This window comes from Melitaea cinxia, chromosome Z, assembly GCF_905220565.1.
Source record: "Melitaea cinxia chromosome Z, ilMelCinx1.1, whole genome shotgun sequence".
NCBI lineage: Eukaryota > Metazoa > Arthropoda > Insecta > Lepidoptera > Nymphalidae > Melitaea > Melitaea cinxia.
Window position 1 is genome coordinate 2,849,537 of NC_059424.1, and position 22,590 is coordinate 2,872,126.

At 31.7% G+C, this 22,590-nt stretch overlaps 1 protein-coding gene across 1 annotated transcript in view; it reads right to left on the reverse strand.

The window, feature by feature from the left end:
* Nucleotides 1–2,612: 2,612 nt before the first annotated feature.
* LOC123669016 (proton-coupled amino acid transporter-like protein CG1139) overlaps nucleotides 2,613–22,590 on the reverse strand; it is a 54,352-nt gene continuing 34,374 nt past the window's right edge. The window contains exons 2-8 of the mRNA XM_045602688.1: nucleotides 13,997–14,076; nucleotides 11,375–11,509; nucleotides 6,200–6,472; nucleotides 5,470–5,830; nucleotides 5,015–5,196; nucleotides 4,592–4,767; nucleotides 2,613–4,427 (exon numbers count right to left, since the gene is read on the reverse strand). Of these exons, the coding sequence (XP_045458644.1) occupies nucleotides 4,105–4,427; nucleotides 4,592–4,767; nucleotides 5,015–5,196; nucleotides 5,470–5,830; nucleotides 6,200–6,472; nucleotides 11,375–11,509; nucleotides 13,997–14,076 (1,530 nt within the window). The 3' untranslated portion in view covers nucleotides 2,613–4,104. The remainder of the gene's footprint in view (nucleotides 4,428–4,591; nucleotides 4,768–5,014; nucleotides 5,197–5,469; nucleotides 5,831–6,199; nucleotides 6,473–11,374; nucleotides 11,510–13,996; nucleotides 14,077–22,590) is intronic.

Here is a 22,590-nt window from a genome sequence, read left to right on the forward strand (position 1 = left end):
ATAAAGTTTAAGTGTTTGCGTATAAAAATCAATAAAAAAAAAAAAAAAATAAGTATGATCTGTATTCGTACTTTATTTGAAAAGTGATTAAATTTGTTTTAAGTTAGTTATAATTTTATGGAACGTTTCAGTATAATCGTACCATTGCTGGCGATAGTTTGTGATATAAATTAAGGTTTGATAATTGAATAAGCTTTTTCTTACCGCTTAAATTATAACTTTTATTAAATGACACCAATTTTTTTACATTCACATGGGTGTTCAGAGGTCTAGTAATAAGTTTTTTAGTATCTATTTAATTCATCGATTTCATAGTAGGTTTATATAAAATACAGCTAATGTTATTTATGTAATTTTTATGTTGTACAATAAATAATTAGCTAAATGTAGAATTTTGCACGAATATTTATTGTGATCATTAGACTGTACAAAATTGTATACAAAATGTTCTTCGATCTGTTGGTATGTCATCACAAGTCTATTCAAAGTTATGTAAAAAAACATAAGAATTAATCTTAAACCTATTATGAAAATACACAACATGTTTTTAGGCAGTATTTTCTTACTTTTTGATCGATAATGGACTTTTTAAAATTGTAAAGTTTATTACAATTAAGAATTAGCAGAAAACTGCATACTTATGTATAAATATTTTTAAGAATTCAAGTGGTGTATGATTGAAGAATGCAATTTCTAACATTTTTAAATACCTCCATTTTCGTTTTAATCTCAAAGTACAAATATTATTAGTATTAGTCGTTTATATTAACATTTTAGTTGAAATGCTTACGTACTTTAAATATTTTGTAATTAAAATACATTAGAAAATTAAGCGGGGTTTTTGATTATTATTATAGACTTAAGTAATTATGTATTGTTAGATGACAAGAAAGTGTTCAATTTTCAATGTCCAAACAGATAAATAAGCTCAAACAACCATTTTATTCATATACAGTTATATAAAAATGTTGTAACATTAAAATAAAAATTATTGCATCATTTCTCTTGTAGTAATTTTAATTTTGACTCGACTTTAATCATAGCCATGTTAAATTAGTTATATATCTTCAAATAAGGAATTTTCGGGTTTTAATAAATTTTTCAAATTCATTTCACAAATTCTGTGATAATTGTTTACGTTAAAAAAATTCAAACTTGGATATGAACATTGTTAAAATTCTCATCCTCAATTATAATCTAAAAAAAAAGTGTGTTTTAGACCACACGACTAAACTATAACTTATTTAGCTCCATTTAACTTTTATATTCCTCTCAACTCCTGTTCCCCTCGCCCGATCACACTTTTCGTAACGATCTCGTCATGAATTCACCATCTCACTCCCCAAGTCAAGAAATATGTAGCATTGGTTCTAACAATGGTTGTTAATTATCAGCATCACCGTTTGTAGCTTTGTCACTCACTGTACGACTACAATATTGTATAATTTTCAATAAATACCTTTTAGCCATAATATAATTCTGTAACTTATATTTTAATAGTGTAAAATTGAATTGCCCAACTTTCTTCTCTTTCTAAACTATATACTTTTTATAGCAGGATTCTGTATATAGGTTAGATAATTGATTTAAACATTGTTCAAAACGAAATAATTGTAATTATATTATTAATAAAATTGTAACTGTAACAATTTCTTATAAGTCGTGGCACATAAGTTAAACAAAAACGGGCTGTCGTTCGTGCAGGTACTATTGTAGACAAAAGTGCTAAGGCATTCGCCGCTCAAAAATTTAATTTCTGCGGTTGCCCGCGAAATTATTTTTTTTTTTATAAATTATATTCTTGTATAAGTTAGTCACTAAATGAATAAATGATCACGAAGAAACTCTTAAAAGTCGATTATTGTATTTTCTATTGAAAAATATTTAAAGACATCAAATATAATTGTTTTTTCTTGTCTTTTTAATGTTGGTTGAGGTCTGTCCATGGTTTTTGTTCAACTTATGCACCACTTATACTACTCTTTTATTTACTGATCCAAAGAAACATCGAGTCACGAGCACATTTGAATTTCTTACTTTTTAAACTCAAAAGCTATGAAATTAATAACATTCCTATACATATGTCCTATGAATTTTCAATTATTTGTAGCATGATACTATAGTAACGATTAAATTATAAACTCAAGAATTATGGCTAAATATAAATATTTTTAAAAAAAGACGCACGTCTGTTACTACTTAAACTACACTGAACAACACTTAAAAGAAATAGTTTCAAATAGGTATAGGTATGTAAATTTACTATGCATTGCAAATAAAATAAGATTTGTTTAAAAATATTTATGTATCTGTATTCAAATTGTGCCTTATATAAAATTATGTTTAGTAGAAAATTTTGACTGTATCGTTTTTATGAAACCAATTATGTTTATTGTATTCCATTTTAATTTTAATTAATGTACTGAGGCGGTGTGCTTAGATTTAGGAGTTTGTGTTAGGACTAATAAATAATTTTTTTTCGATCTTGTTACTTTTATTTATTGTATCTCCTTTTACACCGTTGGTTACGTTTATTGTTGAAACTAAATCTGAATCATAGACTAAATGCTTTTTTTGTTAAGGAGGATATAACGATGAAATAAACACAAAAATATTTATAATAATATTTATTTGTACGGGAATCAACCCTAAACAGCTCTGAGCACAATATCACCGACGTGTAAAACACATCATTCACAATAACATAATTAACCAAAAAAATTTCCTAATAAATATTTTATCAACATAACATCACAGATTCATTATTAAATAATTAAACGATCGGACCGTCAATGTGATAGTTGGATATTTTCACAAAGAAATATTAATATAACAATAACAAAATAATATATAAGAAAAATATGAGTTTTTTTTTATGTATATATAAATAGGAATCATACGTTTTGGCGGATAGTTACATAATATATACAAATTTTGCGAGGTCAACAAAACTTAAAAATGCTTTAAAAAAATAATAATAATATCTTTAGGTCAAAATTGTCTTAAAATGTATTTGTAGGAAAATTTTGAATGTACACGCGTCTTATTCTATCGAAATGCCGTTCTGTTGTTTCAATTATAAATTCTCACAGTCACTTTACAAACTACTTATTAACTAAGTTTTTTAAACTTTTATCTTACATTAAACTACATTATACATTGTTGTGAGGTAAAGTATTACACTTGCGTAAGATGAACGAGAGGGTAGAAATATAATGCATTTATTTTTTAATGAGTCAATATAATAATAAGTCAGCAAAATTGTACAGTCATTAAAATTAACATGCAGTTTTCATGCAAGAAAAGTGCAAACTAATAGATCATTAGTATAAAAATGAATAAAACCCCTCTCGCCGTTGAAAAAAATATCGGTAGTAAATAGGTACAGTATATAGATATATAGATTATTTATAAATATAATAGTAATACGTACTAGTAATATAAGAATCGGGAAATTGTTTTAACCGATATGTTAATGATTTTGAGTTATTTTAATGTTATCGATTTTTCTGCTGAAATAGAGTAATTCTTTACCTCTCCACAACATGGTTTAGTTCAGAATCCCGTTGTCTTATGAAATCTAGGCTTACTTATGACTCAGCTGTAGCTAATTATTAATATAATATTATTTCAATTTTCAAACTAATAATAATGATAATCCTATACATTTTAAGCGTTTGTGTTGCCAGAGGTTTTAATTCACTTGAGTTTAACGGGACAATATTTAAAACAAATAAATAATTATTTCTAAACACTATTTTGACCAAAAAATATTTTTAAGTGTTATAAAATATTAATTTACTCTTATTATAAGAGAATATTATTTTAAACGAAATTTAGCGTATGTGTACATATCTGTGATTTAACGTCTATCTAACTATTTTTTTAAATATATATATAATATATATATTTACAGATTTATATTTCACATTTTACACTTCATAAAATATCAGAAATTATTAACAAAATAGAGACAACCTAAACACTTACTACATTGTAACCGCAACAATGTCCGGTATTGTACGACGTTGGTATCGACGTTAAATATATGCCACGGACGGTTTTATAACATAATGGCACTGATACACATAACAAAAAATACATTCAGGGCATCAAATTTGTTTCGTTGTAAATGTTCATGTCAGGAGCTTGTGTCGCGTTCACAACGTGACCGTGATGACCGCCGGAGAATTTCGTGATGATTCCTTCCAGAGACGTCCAAGTACCTACCACGAGTCCGAGGGCACCGAATAATACGACTATCGCATTCTTTATGATCATCCTGATGCGTTCGGAGTCTGAAACGTAGTACCAGTACGTGCAGCTTTGGATGAAAGCTGGGAAGGCTAAGCCTAGAGCTGACAGACAAAGAGCACCGAACAGTGAGATGAACAGGTCCAGTTCGGGCACGGCAGCCGCTATTCCAACTGCAAAAGATTTGCATGTCAATTATAATCATTGCTACCACAACGGTTATCATATAAATGGTAGGTTTGATACATGGGACTTATCAGGAAACCAAAGATGTTGTGAAGCAAAATAAAAATGCAGAATTTAAAATCGTAAAATAAATTGTTCAGCAACAACTTACATGTGACCAGCACAATGAGAGTCCTCAACACGTATTCCCAGAGAAGGCGATAAGAGCTGTTCAGGAGGCGGGTGCCGATGTACTCGTTCCATAAAATGTCAATCGCGACGTAGCAGGCGAGGCCGTGTGTGATGAAGATAGCGAAGGCCAGAAGACATTGAACGACACTCGCGAGCCTAAAATTATAATAAATATACATGCACTCTGAGCTACTAAATATACTTAATAATGGAAATAAAATATACCTACATATCAAAACCTATGTATAATATTAGTTCTCTGGTAGTTTAACTCACCTCAAAATCATTTTAACCATTAGGTACACAGAATAGTCGGAAGAAAAATGAACATTTTTCACAAAAAGTAATAACATTTTATTACAATTTTAAATCGTAAATAGCGTTAGAGAAAAGGTATACATACGTCTCAGTTTGAGAAGGTAGATTGAGGGTAATACTGCCAGCAGCTGCACTGCCGTACTGCAGGTATCCGAACAGGCCCATACCAACGTACAAGATTATTATACTAATCATGGCAAGGTTTAAGACTCCGAACTTGCCGACGAAAGCTTTGGGCGTCTTCATCTCGTTCTCCAAAGGCAAAATCTAAAAGATAACAAATAATACTTGAATTTATAAATGTTTAAGATTCTGTAATCTTAAAAGTTTATTGTAGTAAAAATTATGAATCGTATAATAATAATATAAGACTTTTGTTTTAGACAGATAACATAAAAATAAGGGTGTAATATTTATATTTAACTTATGCTACTTCAAATGTATACATGATCTTTTTTCAGTGAGAACTTTAAAGCTGTGACCGCCTGTTAGTTCTTATTATGTAGACTAAATAGGTAAATAGATGCATTTTAAACTTACCACACCAATAGCTTCCAAAGCAAATAGCACAGTACCAAAGAACAGCGGGAAGTCCCCGATTTTTCCAGCGGGCAACTTTCCTTCCAAAGTAGGTGGCTCCCTGAATATGTAGTAGAGGATGATGCCGAAACTGACAATCGTAACTGCATTGGCTATCGCTGAGAAAGGTGCTAAGTACTTAAGATCTCGCACCCAGTTTATCAGTACCAAAGGCAGCAGGATGTATAACATTACTTCAACTACAGTCACGTTCAGTTCGAAATGCTTGGTCAAGACGTATTGTATGTTTTCTGACACGAACACCACGTAAACGCAACATGTTCCAATCTGGTAGATCAGCAAGAATGCGTTCACTATATGCCTGTAACAATTTAAGTTTATAAATTAAAAATTTATAATAGAATTTTATTAACTACTAGCTGCTCGGACAGATTTTGTTCTGTCAAAAGTTAGTTAAAGTAAAAATAATTTTTCTTAATTTTTTTTTAGTATTAAAACCTTTCGTGGGCCTTAAGGAACATACAAAAAAAAATTGCGAATTTGTCGAGCCATTCTCGAATTTTGCGCTTAGTAACACTATATATAGATTAAGTTTCGTATAATAACTGGATAACATTTAATATGTTTATAATTTTATAGTAAAACGGCTATAACAAGAGATCTGTTTTGTTGTTAATGAAAATACTCAATTCGAAGATTTCATTAAGGATTTAGTGTTAATGCTACTTACGCAGCATAGGGTGCACATGCCTTGCACCAGTCGGGTCCCTCTGAGAGAGCCGCTTCAGCCACTGCAGTGTATGTCATTGATGGCACCTTCCGCCGTTTGCATAGTACGTAACATGCGTCTATGAGCACGTGAATGCAATATGTACAAAGTACTCCAATAACAATAGTTCCAATGGTTCCAACCACATATCCTGAATTAGCAAAAGCATGCGGCATCGCAAGAATGCCAGTACCTAGACTTCCCTTCAACAGATGTAGTAGCGTTTCTGTGTTTCTGTAACAATGATAATACTAGTTTTTAATTTTCCAATTATCAAGTTAATTGAAGATTTTTTTTTTTGATAAGTATTCAAAGGCCGTCTCTCCGATTAAGTAGACATATCAAAATACATTATTATATAAAGGAACGTAGACAGGCGTGAAGCATATGTATACATACATCTATGTTCTAATTATAGTTTCCTGTAAAGCTGTGTACTTATTTCTCTAATTGACGCTTGATAACCGTATGTCCTTTATTGTTCCGCTTTGAAGTGTTTATTGCAACAGGAATCGCTATACGTCTATAACGTTTAAACAAACCAAACTTGAATTATCTAGAAGAACAAGAAATGCTTACAACTTATATAAACTCGAGCATTGCAGCAATAGATATCTATCGCTGAATATTGCTTCATATCCCTTAATTAACTGAACGTATCGCTACTTGTCTAGGCAGGGTTTCGAATGAAATCTATATTTAGCTATACCTATGTGAAGTTATAGAGAATGTTCTATTCGCAGATGTATAATGTTTCAAATGTGTAATGTCATATGTATGATGTAATAAACATTGGTGTATTATTTAAGAAATATTAAATAAAAGGGATTATTGCGGACGCCTAATTGTATGATAACATTAGTCAAAGTGTGTGTGTGTGCGTGTGCTTATGTACACTCGTAAGAAGTTGTACAAGATTGGCTTCCTAACTTCTTCGTTTTTTTTTTTTTTTTTTTAAATTTGTCATAACTTTTTCTTCGTTGACTAGCTAACCTCAGGGTGTCGGTTTTTAGTGACGGTGTGCGCGCGCATCGTAAAAATTTACTCATAATTACTATATCATTATATTCTACACCATTTTTCCCTAACGCATCAAAATAATTATAACAAAATGTTAAAACAGAATATCACTTACATAACTGTCAGTTTTAATGTCGAAGCGTTTGTTAAAAAGTTAAAGTTAAGAACGTCATAAAGTCGTAATTAATTGCGATTTCAGAAAAATATAAAGCTCAACGTTCAAAGGGTAAGTACATTAATTGATGCAGAAATGGTTGATAAAATTGTGTTTTATTTTATATCCGTATAAAGTTATAAACTTAATATAAATTGAACTAAATGTTCGTGAGTCTCTAATAATTTAGCTGATTTTTTTAAAATATAATTCTGTTTGCTTGCAAACGAAAAAAAAACCGACTTCCACTACATCGACAATTAATACTACACTATTTATAACGTAAATAGGCGAAAAAATAGTCAAGTAATTACGCGTTATTGAATATTACTCAATAGTAATCAGATCTTGATGGGTCATTGTTGGTCAAATTTAATGAGTCTACAAAATGAGCATAAGCTTTCGATTTAAACAAGAATCATCAAAATCGGTATACCCAGTGAACAGTTATACGGTATAATAATAATAATAATAAAAGAAAAAATTGCATTATGGCAACAAAAGTCACTTCACCGAAGATATAGACATGCCTTCAGCGTGGTGAACATTTTTCCGAGACAAGCTTTCATGATAGCAATTCAAGATCCGATAATAGACACTCCGAACTACCAGAAGCGCATAATACACGCACCTAGCCTTATAATGGACATGTGTAGACACTTTTCAACACATAGCTTCTGCCTGCCGAACACTTGCACAAACAGACTACAAACACCGACCCAACCAGATATCATTAATTATACACTCATAACTCGCATATAAATACAAATTCACACAAAAAAGGATCCATATTACAAGTATAAACCAAACCAAACATTAGAAAACAGCAACTGCAAACTATACTGGGACAGAAACCATTATTACAGACCATACACTACAATAGGCTCGATATTGCACTACACGATAAAACAAGTAAAACCATTTACCTTATTGATATTGCTGTCCCTAACACCCACAATATACAATCAACAATTTCTGAAAAACTAAACAATCTTGATATACATATCTTAAACGCGGTTGGAAAGCAGACACAGTACGTAGGTCGATTAAAGAAAATAGTCAAGTAAATTCGCAATATTAGATATAGCTCGAAAAGTACTTGTTTAATCTCAATTAAATTTAAATGGGACCACATGACACGCACAACCTTTGATTTAAAAAAAACAACATCAAAATCGGTTCACCCAGTCAAAAGTTCTAAGGTCCATAAAAATCCATTAAAAAAAATACAATCGAAATAAGAACATGCTCATTAAAAACCATTTTATTTATGTTACTTCCTCGTACCGTCATCCTTATAATAGAAAAGAATATATTTATAATAATAATATGGCAATACAATTGTTTAAGCTGTTTTATATTTTATAGATTATAATATATATGTAAGCAATATTTTTTAACAATAGGTATTAGTATAGTAATCTATACTCATGTCTAAGTCATGGGTATTTGGGTATATGACCTTAGTTTTAATTTTACCTTTTAACTCGCGAATCAAGGAAAACGTTCCTAAAACAACGTTGCGATTATTGCGAATATAGGACTAATATATTCGTTTTAATGAAAAGTATATATCTAATTCTTGACAGTGTTCCTGTAAGTTATTTTACTTGTATATATTAATTATAAATATCGCTTTTTAACTACAAAATATTGTGTGGTCCTGTATGAAAATAAGTATAAAAAAGTAATGTGTAATAACAATGTAGGATAATATTATTTACAAATCTGAAATTTAATTATATTATGGAAGTATTATAGCAGAAGATTGAATTACTTCAACTTCCTAGTCTATGAAGAACTGTAATATAAAAACAAAAATCTTTCTTTTATGAAGGTCTGTATACTTAGGCAACAATCACTATAACACACCACTATATGACTGATAGAGAGAAACTGCTGTAAATGTTATTTATTATTTATTTGGATTTAAATATCTCATTTGTACCTAAATAACATCGTTCACATTCGTAGACATTTTTAACATTTGTTACTTATATTATTAATATTTCCTTAGTGCCACAAGGTCTGTACCTACATTAATACAAGCGACATAGTAGATACACACGTGAGACCTTGATCATATTCAGATAGGACTCCTCATTTTATTATTCAGCTAAACTATGTAATTACGTCAATATAACATCCAGTCATAGGAGGAAAACATTATCTAAGAATTCGGGAAAATTACGTGAATCTTATAGCAATTTGCGACGTGTTTCATTTACTAATAAAGACGAAACTGAATGAAAAGTAATGTCGGTTACGTGTTTCCGAATCTGTTTGATGACGTACGTAAAACGTAACATTAAATTTTTTAATTTAATTTAACTTATGTTGTATTTGTTTGAATTTATTGATCATAATCATCCTACCCTACTAATTAATATTATAACCGCGAAAGATTGTATGTATGGATGTATAGATGTTTGTTCCGCTTTCACGCAAAAACTACCGAATAGATTTTAATGAAAGTTTACAATAATATAGCTTATACATTAGAATAACACATAGGCTAAAATTTTTAAAGATAGTGTGTGAATAGTTTAAAATATAACCATAATTGTCAAGTAAGTCGGTAAAAAATCTGCCATCTGCGAGCTATTCTGGCGTACGCTGCAAAAACTGTAAAGTTTACACGTATATAATGTAGAAGCTAAATGTTTATCTTAATTAGTCCTACAAAAAAGTCCGCGACAGCATATATCTATCTTTTATGAGTAAGCCATTATCTCAATAACAGTGAACCATAAATAAAATAAACATTGATAATAAATTTATAATGCACATTTGGTAGTAACAAATTGATTTTTTTGTCGCAGAACCAATTTTGATGGATTTTGGTATAAAGATAGATATTGAGAAGATAATAAGCTACACGAAGTACTTACTACTCCTGCGCAGACGATGTTGCGGGTACCAGCTAGTACACAATAAGATAAAAATAAAACGGAACTGAATTCTAGAATAATTAGACAATATTGATATAACGATTAATGATTGAGATAACGATTGATTGCAGATTATACGGAGGTGTAATATTTTGTATGTCTACTATACACTGGAAAGTAATAAAAAAAGGGAAAAGGAAATTAAGTAATGCTGGCCACTTTTTGAAACCTAATTAGCTACGTTCTATCGTTCGGTTTGGCTTACATTAGAGGTACTATTGGCATTTAATTTGATTTTAGTATAACGCTTTCAGTATTTCAAGTAGGCTGCACTTACAGAAGCTCTCATTCTTATATGGCTACTTCGAAGTAGATAGTACGAACAGACTTATACAAGAGATAGATAATAATAAAACTACAGTTCTATTACATGAGACAAATAATCTTATATATAAAATTCTCGTGTCGCGGTGTTTGTAGTTAAACTCCTCCGAAACGGCTTGACCGATTCACATGAAATTTTGTGTGCATATCGGGTAGGTCTGAGAATCAAACAACATCTATTTTTCATAACCCTAAGTTGTAGGAGGGCATTAAGGGGGTTAATAAGATATATGGCAAAACGACGTTTGCTGGGTCAGCTAGTAGAACCATAGAAATGTTTCTCAACCACACCGTAGTAAAAGCGATGTTTGTAACATTTTATATAATTAAAAGTTGAGACATGTGCGAAAATCCTTGTTGTACCAAGATATGATGAATGGTTGAGGAAATTAGGAAGAGGAAACTGTCGAGAAGGTTATCCTGATTCATTGCACGTGTTTTAAATTTTTATAACCCGATTTGACCGGTCAAGGGAGTCAAGTGGTGAAATGTGCTATAATTTTTACCGTTTTATAAGCGTTTTAAACATGAATTATAAATACATGTTTATAAATATATCGTGGCTTCCCGAGGAATAAGACTTTTAAAGAAATAAAGAAAGAATATTAAAATCAATATTCTTTTATCAAATGTTGGTTTTTCTTTCCAAAATTAATAATAAGCAGATGTATTTTAATAAGTACTCACGTTGTGGGATGTTCTACGACTCTGTTGTCGTATGGTTCATATTCCTCGACTTCTTGCTGGTTCTTTTCCTTCATGTTGACAAGGAATATACCCTTATCTCCAGGCCTCTTTTTCTCATCTTTAACAGGTGATAAACTGAAAAAAAGGTTCCGTCATAAGATTTCTTGGATTTACTTACTAATGAAAATATTTTGGTCACTATTTATTAATATCTAACACTGAAATTTTATACTAAAATATTTTTTCAGGGTGTTAAACTTTTGCATCATTTGAAATAATGATATATGCCACTAATATAAATTAAAGTTAAATGAAAATGAAATTGAAATAAAAGGACCTACTTTACCTATTTAATTTCATTACAAACACGAACATAATACAACATATTCTAGTCAAATTTTAAATAGGAATCAGTGCAACTAACTTACTCTGCCATTTTGATTGCTAGGAGACGCCTAATGTTTATGAGTTATTGATTTATAGACGTTATTTTTATGTGACTCAAGGTTAAATTTTAAAGCCCTTAATAGATGAAAATATCAAGTGTAATCTTGTAATATAAGACGCATCTTAAAAATAGAGCTTTATTAATAAAACGTTAGGTCAGCGAAACTACAGAATGAAGAAAGGAGGTCGTAGGGGTAATTTTTTAAATAATTTACGATTTAGATTAGTCTGGTCATTTACCCGATACTATTTGTTGGTGATTTATAAAAAAATAAAAGAATTTTTCTTAGAAATTGAAGATGAAACGGATATCCGGTAACTATCCGGTATATTCACCCCCATCCGGCGGCTTGTTTAAATAATTTATTTGTCATAAAAAAACATACAGTTCACTTAAAATGACATACAACCAATATACTGTTATATGGTATAGCAATATTTAAATCTGGAACGCTTAATCGAAACATTTACAATTATATTGTACAATTACATATAAGTACGTGTTCTTTTAATTTTGATTTTAAAATATTCATACTGTCCGAACTTAGCTGCACTCTCTCAAAATTTATCTTTGTTTCTTAAATTGCGTTTAGTTATTTTTTTTATCAATTTTGATGTTGAAGTGTATTGAATTGTTGATAATTTTCTTTATTAGTGTGCAGGTGTAATGAGTATATTATTGGGTAATATTTAGTATTTTTTTTCTTGATACAATTTATTAGTTGAGCGAAATAGTATTTTAATAAATTTTATTTTGAATTATTTTCAACAGCATTAAATTTGGCTTAGCGTAACATCTCCAGACTTATATTAAATATTCAATGTGAAATTTAACTAAAGTGAATTTATCATTCGTACTTTATTTGGAAAACAGTTTGAGACCTTTTTAAATGCACCCAGTATAAGTCTCGTTTGTTTCTAACGTGTTATATGCATGTTCTATGTATCCTTTCCAAGTCAGCTTATCATCTATCCATAAACCCAAATATTTCTCTTTTGTTGAGCATTTTATGATCTTATTGCTAACTGTAAGGGGTGTGAAATTACTTGAAATTAGTATAATTGTGTTTATTTATTGCGCAGATAATCATATAGGACGTTTTAGTTATATTTATTGTGAAAAGATTATTCTGTAGCCAATCACTTGGCGTGTCAAGATCCTTTTTAGCTTTACTTATTATGTAAATCGCGTAAACTTATTAAATAAATAAGAATAGAGCTACCTTAATAAAAATGACATGTATCACCCGCGTATAGTGTAAGTTTTTCAGTTAGATTAATGTTCATAATTTTAAAAGAACAATTCAAATTACGGAGTTGTGGAATTCCACATGTAACTCTTTTAATAGAAGTGGTAAAGTTATTTATTTTTACATCTTCCTTTTTCTATTGTAAATATGATTCAAAAAATTTAAAAGCTCTGTCCGTGATACCGAAATTACTCAATTTCAACAATAGCTTATTATGGCTTACCGTATCTGATGCCTTCGTCAGGTCGTTAAAGATCCCAAAGATTTTTTTTGTTTGATATATGACCTTACTTCTGTAATTAAGTCTATGGGGTAAGAGTGCTCGATTTTGAGCGAAAGCCATACTGCTGATGAATGAGATATTGTTATGGTATCCGGTATCAGGCTAAACTGCTTTTCGTTTCATCTTTATTAAAAATCAATTAAGGATTCTAGTGGAGTATTACCAGTACTCGAAGTACAATAGGCAATTATGTAGTGACGTTTGAAATAATTTGGATGACACGTAGGTAACGACCGCCGCGGATGCCGATGAAATTTTTCTTTCATGCTATCTTTAGATTTTGATTAAAATAACCGAGTATAAATATAGAATTAAGGTCAGACCTGTTCACATTTTTATGATATTAGTAATATTTCGATATTTAACGACTATATATATATATATATATATATATATATATATATATTATTGTAATCTTTTTCATATTAAACTTAGACGAAATAGATGTGGTATTCCATTAGTTTCTTCGTTATGTGACTTTTAACTCTGCCAATTTGGCATTACAAATGTTGTCATGCCCGTAAAGAATCCCAGGATATGACCATCTTTTGAGCCCTGCTCTCGTCTAATACATACTATACGAGTATATGAGTCCCTTAAAATTAGCAGCCATTTAAGAAAATATACGAATTAAATTATTACCTTTGTGGAAGGAAATCGTCTGGTTCGAAGGAAGGGTTGACCATAGGACCACTTTGTCTTCGGGCCCATTCCTCTGCTTCCTGAAACAAAAATAATTTCTTTTAAGAAACTAAGTATACTATGACGTAATATATACATAAAATGAAAAACCCTTCAATTCTTGGACTATTGGCTTCAAACATATACATACAATATGCTGATGTTTATTGATATAATTATTTTGTAAATTCACGAATCTTTTTGACAAACGTTTGCACAATAAGCTATCAACAATGATTCACTATAATGATTAGTATCAATAATTGTGTTTGCAGGCAAACGAAAAAAAACCGCCTTCAATTATATCGACAAGCATTACAACGTAGGTAGACAAAAAATTAGTCAATTATGAAATATCCAAGATTACTCCAAAAGTTGTAATCAGACCTCGATGAAATGTGACCACATGATAAACATCGGTTTTCGATTAACTTAAAAATCATCAAAATCAGTACACCCAGTAATAGTTATGCGGATTTTCGAGGGTGTCTCTCGATTTCTCTGGGATCCCACCATTAGATCCTGGTTTCCTTATCATGGTACCACACCAGGGATATTTCCTTTCCAACAAAAAAAAAGAATTATCAAAATCGGTTCATAAACGACGAAGTTATCCCCGAACATACATGAAAAAAAAATATATATATATATATACGGTCGAATTGAGTAACCTACTCCTTTTGTGAAGTCGGTTAAAAATGATTCTAAATCAAAAGTAACATACCATAGTTAGGGTCCATAAATCTTAACAAACCAATAATCTTAATCTCTATATGAGAGTCTCAATACTCATTGTATTCAGCTTTTCTAGTTTGCAGTATGGGTACCGCTAGCCTCCTACGCAGTACAAATGGCAACACCTAATCCCCGTAACAGTTACCCATACAATTCGATACAATCTGTGTCGATGTACTCTAGAACTAAAGCACTATTATTCTTTACTTTTTTTTTCTACAACTATAATTGCCTAGTGGATAAAGAAAGGCAATTTAATTAATATGCATCACATTTTTGTTGTTATACATATGAATAGAGTTTATATTATGTACGATTTTATTTTTGTGTTACCCACACATTAGGAATTCTAAACATTTTTGAATATCATATCAAAAATTGACCGCTCCAGCGGGATTCGAACCCGCGTCTCCGACTGACCGTGTCGGCGCTCTAGCCAATTAAGCTATGGAACGATGTACCCGCTAGAGCGAAATTCTTGATATGATAATTTTTTTATTTTCAGTTTAAGCGAACCGTGGCGCCGTCTATAGTGAGTTCTTTACAGAGACCCGTAACTATTCAAAGTTTCATATTACAATGAAAATCTTTGACAGAAGACGACACCATGCTATTTTTAATATTATGTACGATTTTATTTTTGTGTTACCCACACATTAGGAATTCTAAACATTTTTGAATATCATATCAAAAATTGACCGCTCCAGCGGGATTCGAACCCGCGTCTCCGACTGACCGTGTCGGCGCTCTAGCCAATTAAGCTATGGAACGATGTACCCGCTAGAGCGAAATTCTTGATATGATAATTTTTTTTTATTTTCGGTTTAAGCGAACCGTGGCGCCGTCTACAGTGAGTTCTTTACAGAGACCCGTAACTATTCAAAGTTTCATATTACAATGAAAATCTTTGACAGGAGACGACACCATGCTATTTTTAATATTATGTACGATTTTATTTTTGTGTTACCCACACATTAGGAATTCTAAACATTTTTGAATATCATATCAAAAATTGACCGCTCCAGCGGGATTCGAACCCGCGTCTCCGACTGACCGTGTCGGCGCTCTAGCCAATTAAGCTATGGAACGATGTACCCGCTAGAGCGAAATTCTTGATATGATAATTTTTTTTTATTTTCGGTTTAAGCGAACCGTGGCGCCGTCTACAGTGAGTTCTTTACAGAGACCCGTAACTATTCAAAGTTTCATATTACAATGAAAATCTTTGACAGGAGACGACACCATGCTATTTTTAATATTATGTACGATTTTATTTTTGTGTTACCCACACATTAGGAATTCTAAACATTTTTGAATATCATATCAAAAATTGACCGCTCCAGCGGGATTCGAACCCGCGTCTCCGACTGACCGTGTCGGCGCTCTAGCCAATTAAGCTATGGAACGATGTACCCGCTAGAGCGAAATTCTTGATATGATAATTTTTTTTTATTTTCGGTTTAAGCGAACCGTGGCGCCGTCTACAGTGAGTTCTTTACAGAGACCCGTAACTATTCAAAGTTTCATATTACAATGAAAATCTTTGACAGGAGACGACACCATGCTATTTTTAATATTATGTACGATTTTATTTTTGTGTTACCCACACATTAGGAATTCTAAACATTTTTGAATATCATATCAAAAATTGACCGCTCCAGCGGGATTCGAACCCGCGTCTCCGACTGACCGTGTCGGCGCTCTAGCCAATTAAGCTATGGAACGATGTACCCGCTAGAGCGAAATTCTTGATATGATAATTTTTTTTTATTTTCGGTTTAAGCGAACCGTGGCGCCGTCTATAGTGAGTTCTTTACAGAGACCCGTAACTATTCAAAGTTTCATATTACAATGAAAATCTTTGACAGGAGACGACACCATGCTATTTTTAATATTATGTACGATTTTATTTTTGATAATTTTTTAATGGTTCGCTTAAACCGAAAATAAAAAAATTATCATATCAAGAATTTCGCTCTAGCGGGTACATCGTTCCATAGCTTAATTGGCTAGAGCGCCGACACGGTCAGTCGGAGACGCGGGTTCGAATCCCGCTGGAGCGGTCAATTTTTGATATGATATTCAAAAATGTTTAGAATTCCTAATGTGTGGGTAACACAAAAATAAAATCGTATATAATATTAAAAATAGCCAACGTGAATCAAGTGTATAATTTAATTAGCGTATAATTTTCGCTCCAATCCTATTAAGAAGTATGCGCTAATGAAAAAGATCGATGAATATGCTAAATGAAAAAAAAAAGTCTGAAAAAGATTCAATGCTATTTCTAACTTCACTAACACCGTTAAACTTTGTTTACTCGATTATTTTATATGGAAGGTGTGATTCTGAAAATATTCTATTTTAACATTTTTTGTTTACGTGAATTGATCGAATATTAAATTGCCTCAAATATCTAAAAGTGTGCTGACTTAAGTTTCTAAACTAAACTGAGTCGGCTTTGTAAAGGCCCCACAGGTGGGCAAAGGCGTTTTTTCCACGTAGGAGAGGGGCTGGATGTTTTTCTACCACGTTGCTCCACCGCGAATTATGAGAAAGTTTCCTGATTGTCACGATCGTTAACAAGTAGGCCACAGTAGGGAAACTCACTATAACATACAACAAGACCCGAAATAAATTTTTGTATAAACATAAGATTTTTTTTTCTAGAAGAAATCAAAATTGCGTCATTCGGTGTTAACACGATTACTATCAGAACACACGGAGTAAAGACCGCATATGAATTCGATCATAACTAAAAACTATATTAAATCTAGGCCTGTAGTCTGGTCGGATACTGTTAAAATATTAAGACTTAATTTGTTTTAAAAAATCATCTTGCGCTCGCGGTGAAAGATAACTGTGTCTATCTATTAATTCCCTAATTATTAAGTAGTAGTGCAAACAGGCGCTCTGGTGTAGTGGGCGTATAGTTGCCTGAAACAACGATGGTTTGCGTGTTTGATTCCCGCTCGGGATGGATATTTGTATTTGTAATAATATTTTTTTCCGGTTTGGATGTCTGCCCTTGTGTAAAGCCGTTAGTTCACAAATACCTGATTGCGATCGTAACTCATAGTAGAGAACATCCCGACTAGAAAAAAGGTCAGGCTTAACCAGATCATGTATCTGGACCGGATCAGGATAGAATGAGGCATGCCAGATCCGGCAAGCTCTATCAGGACCAGGTCTGGTCCAGACAAGGATAGCCTGATGTAAAATATAATCAAGTATGTTAAGGCATACTGGATCAGGACCCGGTCCGATCCAGATCAGGATAGCCTGATGTAAAATATAATCAAGTATGGTAAGGCATACTAGATCAGGACCCGGTCCGGTCCAGATCAGGATAGCCTGAGAAATTACGTGAATTGAGCCTGAATCGCGCTATTAATGTTTTTAAGGGCACTTAGTATATACACAGGGGAGCAGTCGTAAGTAATAGGAAATAGTTAATTAAAAGTTAATTATTAGAAGTTAATAAATAAAATGTAATTAATAATAATAAATTAATAACATTAAAATAAATAAAAAATTAATTAATTAATTAAATTTAAAGTAAAAACATAAATAAATAATACACAAAAAAAAAAAATGTGTAAGATTGTGTAAGGGAAATGCTATTTTAAATGAAATTATATAAAGTTAGGATAAATCAATCAGTTCAAAATAATATTAAACAAAAGTATACATACTGAATTAAAAGTCTTATTATTAGCTATCATGGGAGGTCGCTAATGATATACGGAATATTTTTGCTTTACAAAAAGAGTCCTTGAGTTAAAACAAATAGAATCCGCACGGCTGAAGTGGCGAGCGATGAAGTGTAGAATGGTTTAAGTACCTCAGTACAATCACCTTCGAAATTCCATATAATTTATTTTTGCAGCAATAACGACTATTATTGCATTTATGGTTTTCGTTATGTGTTGCACAGTATGCAGATGACTTTATTTTCTACATTTGCCATAACGATTTAAAGCACTGTGAAACGGAATTACAAAAAGCTGAAATGAACTGAATGAACTCGGTTGTTAAAATGTTGGATAATATTGGCCTTCAATTATTTGGAAGTAAATCTAAGGTGTGTATTTAGTAGAAGTCGCCGTAGAGGAAAAGTTAAGTTAAAAATTAATAATGATGTATTGTTATTGAATGAAAATATTAAATATTTAGGCCTCTGGCTAGATCAATCGTTGCGTTGGAGCAAACATACCAATGAGATTGTTGAGAAATCTACAAAAATTTTAAATTTATTAAAAGTGTTGTCTGGTTGGGGTCTATCCATCCAAGGCATATTCGATCCTTGTACTTGTCTTTGATTAGGAGCAGGTTTGATTATGGTTGCTATTTTTACGATAGCAGTGCAAAAACACATCTTTATAAAATTGACAAGGTTCAAAACCAGGCCCTTCGAATAATAGGTGGATTCATTAGAAGTACTCTTTTGTACACTTCCTAACCGCTTTTCTATGCGCTGTCCTATACCCAAAGGTTGTCTGGAAGAAATCGCTCTTTCAGCGATAAGACCGCCTTTGTACATCTTCCTCTAATTATACTACTTTTGTTTTTATCTTTTAATGGTGTGCAATAAAGAATATAGAGCCGACCGATGGCGGGATAACCATCCAACTGCTGGCTTTGAAATACACAGGCCGAAGACGGGCAGCAGCGTCTTCGGTGCGACAAAGCCCGTACTGCGGTCACCAACCCGCCTGCCCAGCGTGGTGACTATGGGCAAAACACATGAGTTCACGTTATTTTTGGCGTGAACTTGTGGAGGCCTATGTCCAACAGTGGACTGTATAGGCTGTAATGATGATGATGATGATGATGAATAAAGAATATTATTATTATTATTATTACTCCTATACATGTCATGGAGAGGGAATTGTGTATTCAACCATTGTTAGGAGATTGTATTTAGCATATAAATATTGTATGAAATGTAGATCTTGGTCAAATAATGCAACAATTAAACTTTTGGATGATTAAAGTTCCTCAAGATATGAGAGATACTGGCAAAATATTAAAAACCCATTACTTTTATTAGTATATCGTGAATGTAAACAGGTCCAGATTCACTCCTCGAACTTATTAGAAATGTTTAAATTGAATTCATGGGTCAGTAGTATTGATTTAAGTAATGTCATAGAAACTAAATTGAATTGTATTAAATTATCTAAAAAAAGCTATGAAAGCGCATCTCTGAAAATTAGTGTTGTTAAAGAATTTTACGAAAAGTATACTGGTTGGACACAAATATTTACAGATGGGTCGAGGAGCGAAGCTGGACTTGGATGTGCTTATTGTAGCCAGAAAGGGGATATTTTTGGTCAATTTAAAATTTTATCAAATGTTTGTATAATGACAGCAGAACTCATTGCAGTTTCAGAGGCTTTAAAATATCTCAGTACACTGAATAACCAAAATATTATCATTTTCACGGATAGTAAAAGTAGTTTACAACATTTGGCTCGATGCGCCTCTGGATATAGCAGAGGTGTATCGATAGCCTACACAATCGTCAACATTTTAAACGAACTTCGGATTAGGAATATAAATGTGAAGCTGCAGTGGGTTCCATCGCATATAGGTCTTAGTGGTAACGAGAAGGCTGACTATCTAGCAAAAATAGCTATAAATGAAGGATTGGAACTTCATGTTTTACCTACTTTTTCAGTTTGACCAAATTTAAAATTGATTGTCATCAAAAATTTAAAGAATATTTCGACCAAAGAAGTAAAGAAAACGTTTGTAAAACTAAAATATTACTAGTAAACTTTTTTTTAAATTATTTATGTAACTTTATACTGTCGACAAAAATAAATAAAAACATATGTTTTTTATTTCACTTAATAGTTTGAATTATTATTATTATTATTATTTTGTTTGATTTATTTTATTTTACGGTATTTGTTATTTTCTAAAATAATAAATTTCCTAAATACTTTTATATATAAAAAAAAATCAAGAACTAGAAAATATATATAAAATTCAACATATTTTTTTTTTCAAATTGTGTTGCTTCTATACTATCCGAAGGAACTTCGTTCCTACCTGGTGTCCCATGACACCATTTTTTTTGTTATTATTTCAATAGTACCAAACAGCCTTTTTTACTGAGTTTAAGTGTTTATTCCATCGTCTACTAACATTCATAACAAAATTGAGACCACAGTCACCGGTTTTGTTTTATCATGAAAATAGACATTACATACAACTGTAATAAAAACCGTAATTTTAACAAACAGACGCAACATGCTATATACCTAGCTTAAATTTCATTTCCCCTCATTCAAGTGAACCTTAGTCTGTACCTTACAACGATTACGTGAGTCATGATCCCGTTACGAGACAAGATGTTTACAGCAGACTTACAATTAGACAAAAATAGAATTAGCCAGGTCAGGATATTCCTAGCGCAAATTGGATCCCCTTCGACCTTAATTCCGTAGACGACAGTACACGTAACAACTGCCATCCTGTATGCAAATGTCTCAATTATGTTCCGTCAGATATTGTTCGCCGCAATCAATTCGACTTGTCATGTCTATTCGGTCTCACAATCATTCATCCATCCGATTTTAGTTGTTCGCTTATGATACGAGGCTATGAACATACAAATATAAACGAATAGTTTACAGTCGCAGTCACTTCGGTGAACAGAGAGAGACACTTCTTCAGGATCGCTGTAATTTGAAATTCGACGAAACGAAAATGCATCACGACAAATAAACAAACAATGTATAGGAGATAATTTAATAGAATATATTACACAGTATTTTATATCCTCGGTCAAAAATATCTCTCGCAGGCTACTATTCAGAAGTTTCACTTCTGCCGTTTGGGAATTGCACAAACACACTTTTTTAGAAGTATAATGTTTGAAGTAATCATATACAAAATTGTGGTAGGTGTCATCACAAATATGGTTCATTTTATATCTTAAGTATTAGTCAAGTACGCCAAAGATTCATCTATCTATTTTTCTCTTGCGATAAGAGCCAAAGTCTACAAAGTTTAGAATTTTCGAGAGCATTATATACAGTATATTTTTTTAGGAAAAAAGTATTCGATAATTATACACAAAAAATTCTTTACCAAGGGTACACTACGAAAAAAGAGATAAATGAAATGAAATGAAAAATTTTTTTCATTCAAGTCTATATTACTTGAAGTATTTCAAAGAGTGGCCAAGAGTCAAGTTTTATCTGATTATATCAGTTTAAGTATGTCAACTCCTTTAACATACAAGTAGTCCTTGACGTTAATTCGAGAGAATATTAAGTGTTCACATTCCTGCAAAGGTTCATCTACACCAACATGTAAGTGAATGCGTGTTCATAATGCAGTATTTGTCAAACTTTGTATAATTCTTCTTATAAGGCATTAGAGTAAAGTCTAGTTTCCGACGCAATTCTTGGTGTCTTTCATAAAGCAAGTTCATTAGTCGCTTAATACATTTTTTATTAATTTTTCAATAATTTTATATAAAAAGGCGCATGATTCCATTGCGATAGCGTTAAAATACTAGAGGTGTTGCCATTTATATGAATATTAGAAAAAATACATTCTTTATATAATACTTTTAAATATCTAATATATAAAATTCTCGTGTCGCGGTGTTTGTAGTTAAACTCCTCCGAAACGGCTTAACCGATTCTCATGAAATTTTGTGTGCATATTGGGTAGGTCTGAGAATCGAACAACATCTATTTTTCATCCCCCTAAATGTTAAGGGTAGTCCACACCTATTTTTTTTTTAATTTTTAGATAAATTATTTATACTTTATTTTAGTATGATTTGGCGTTGAAAA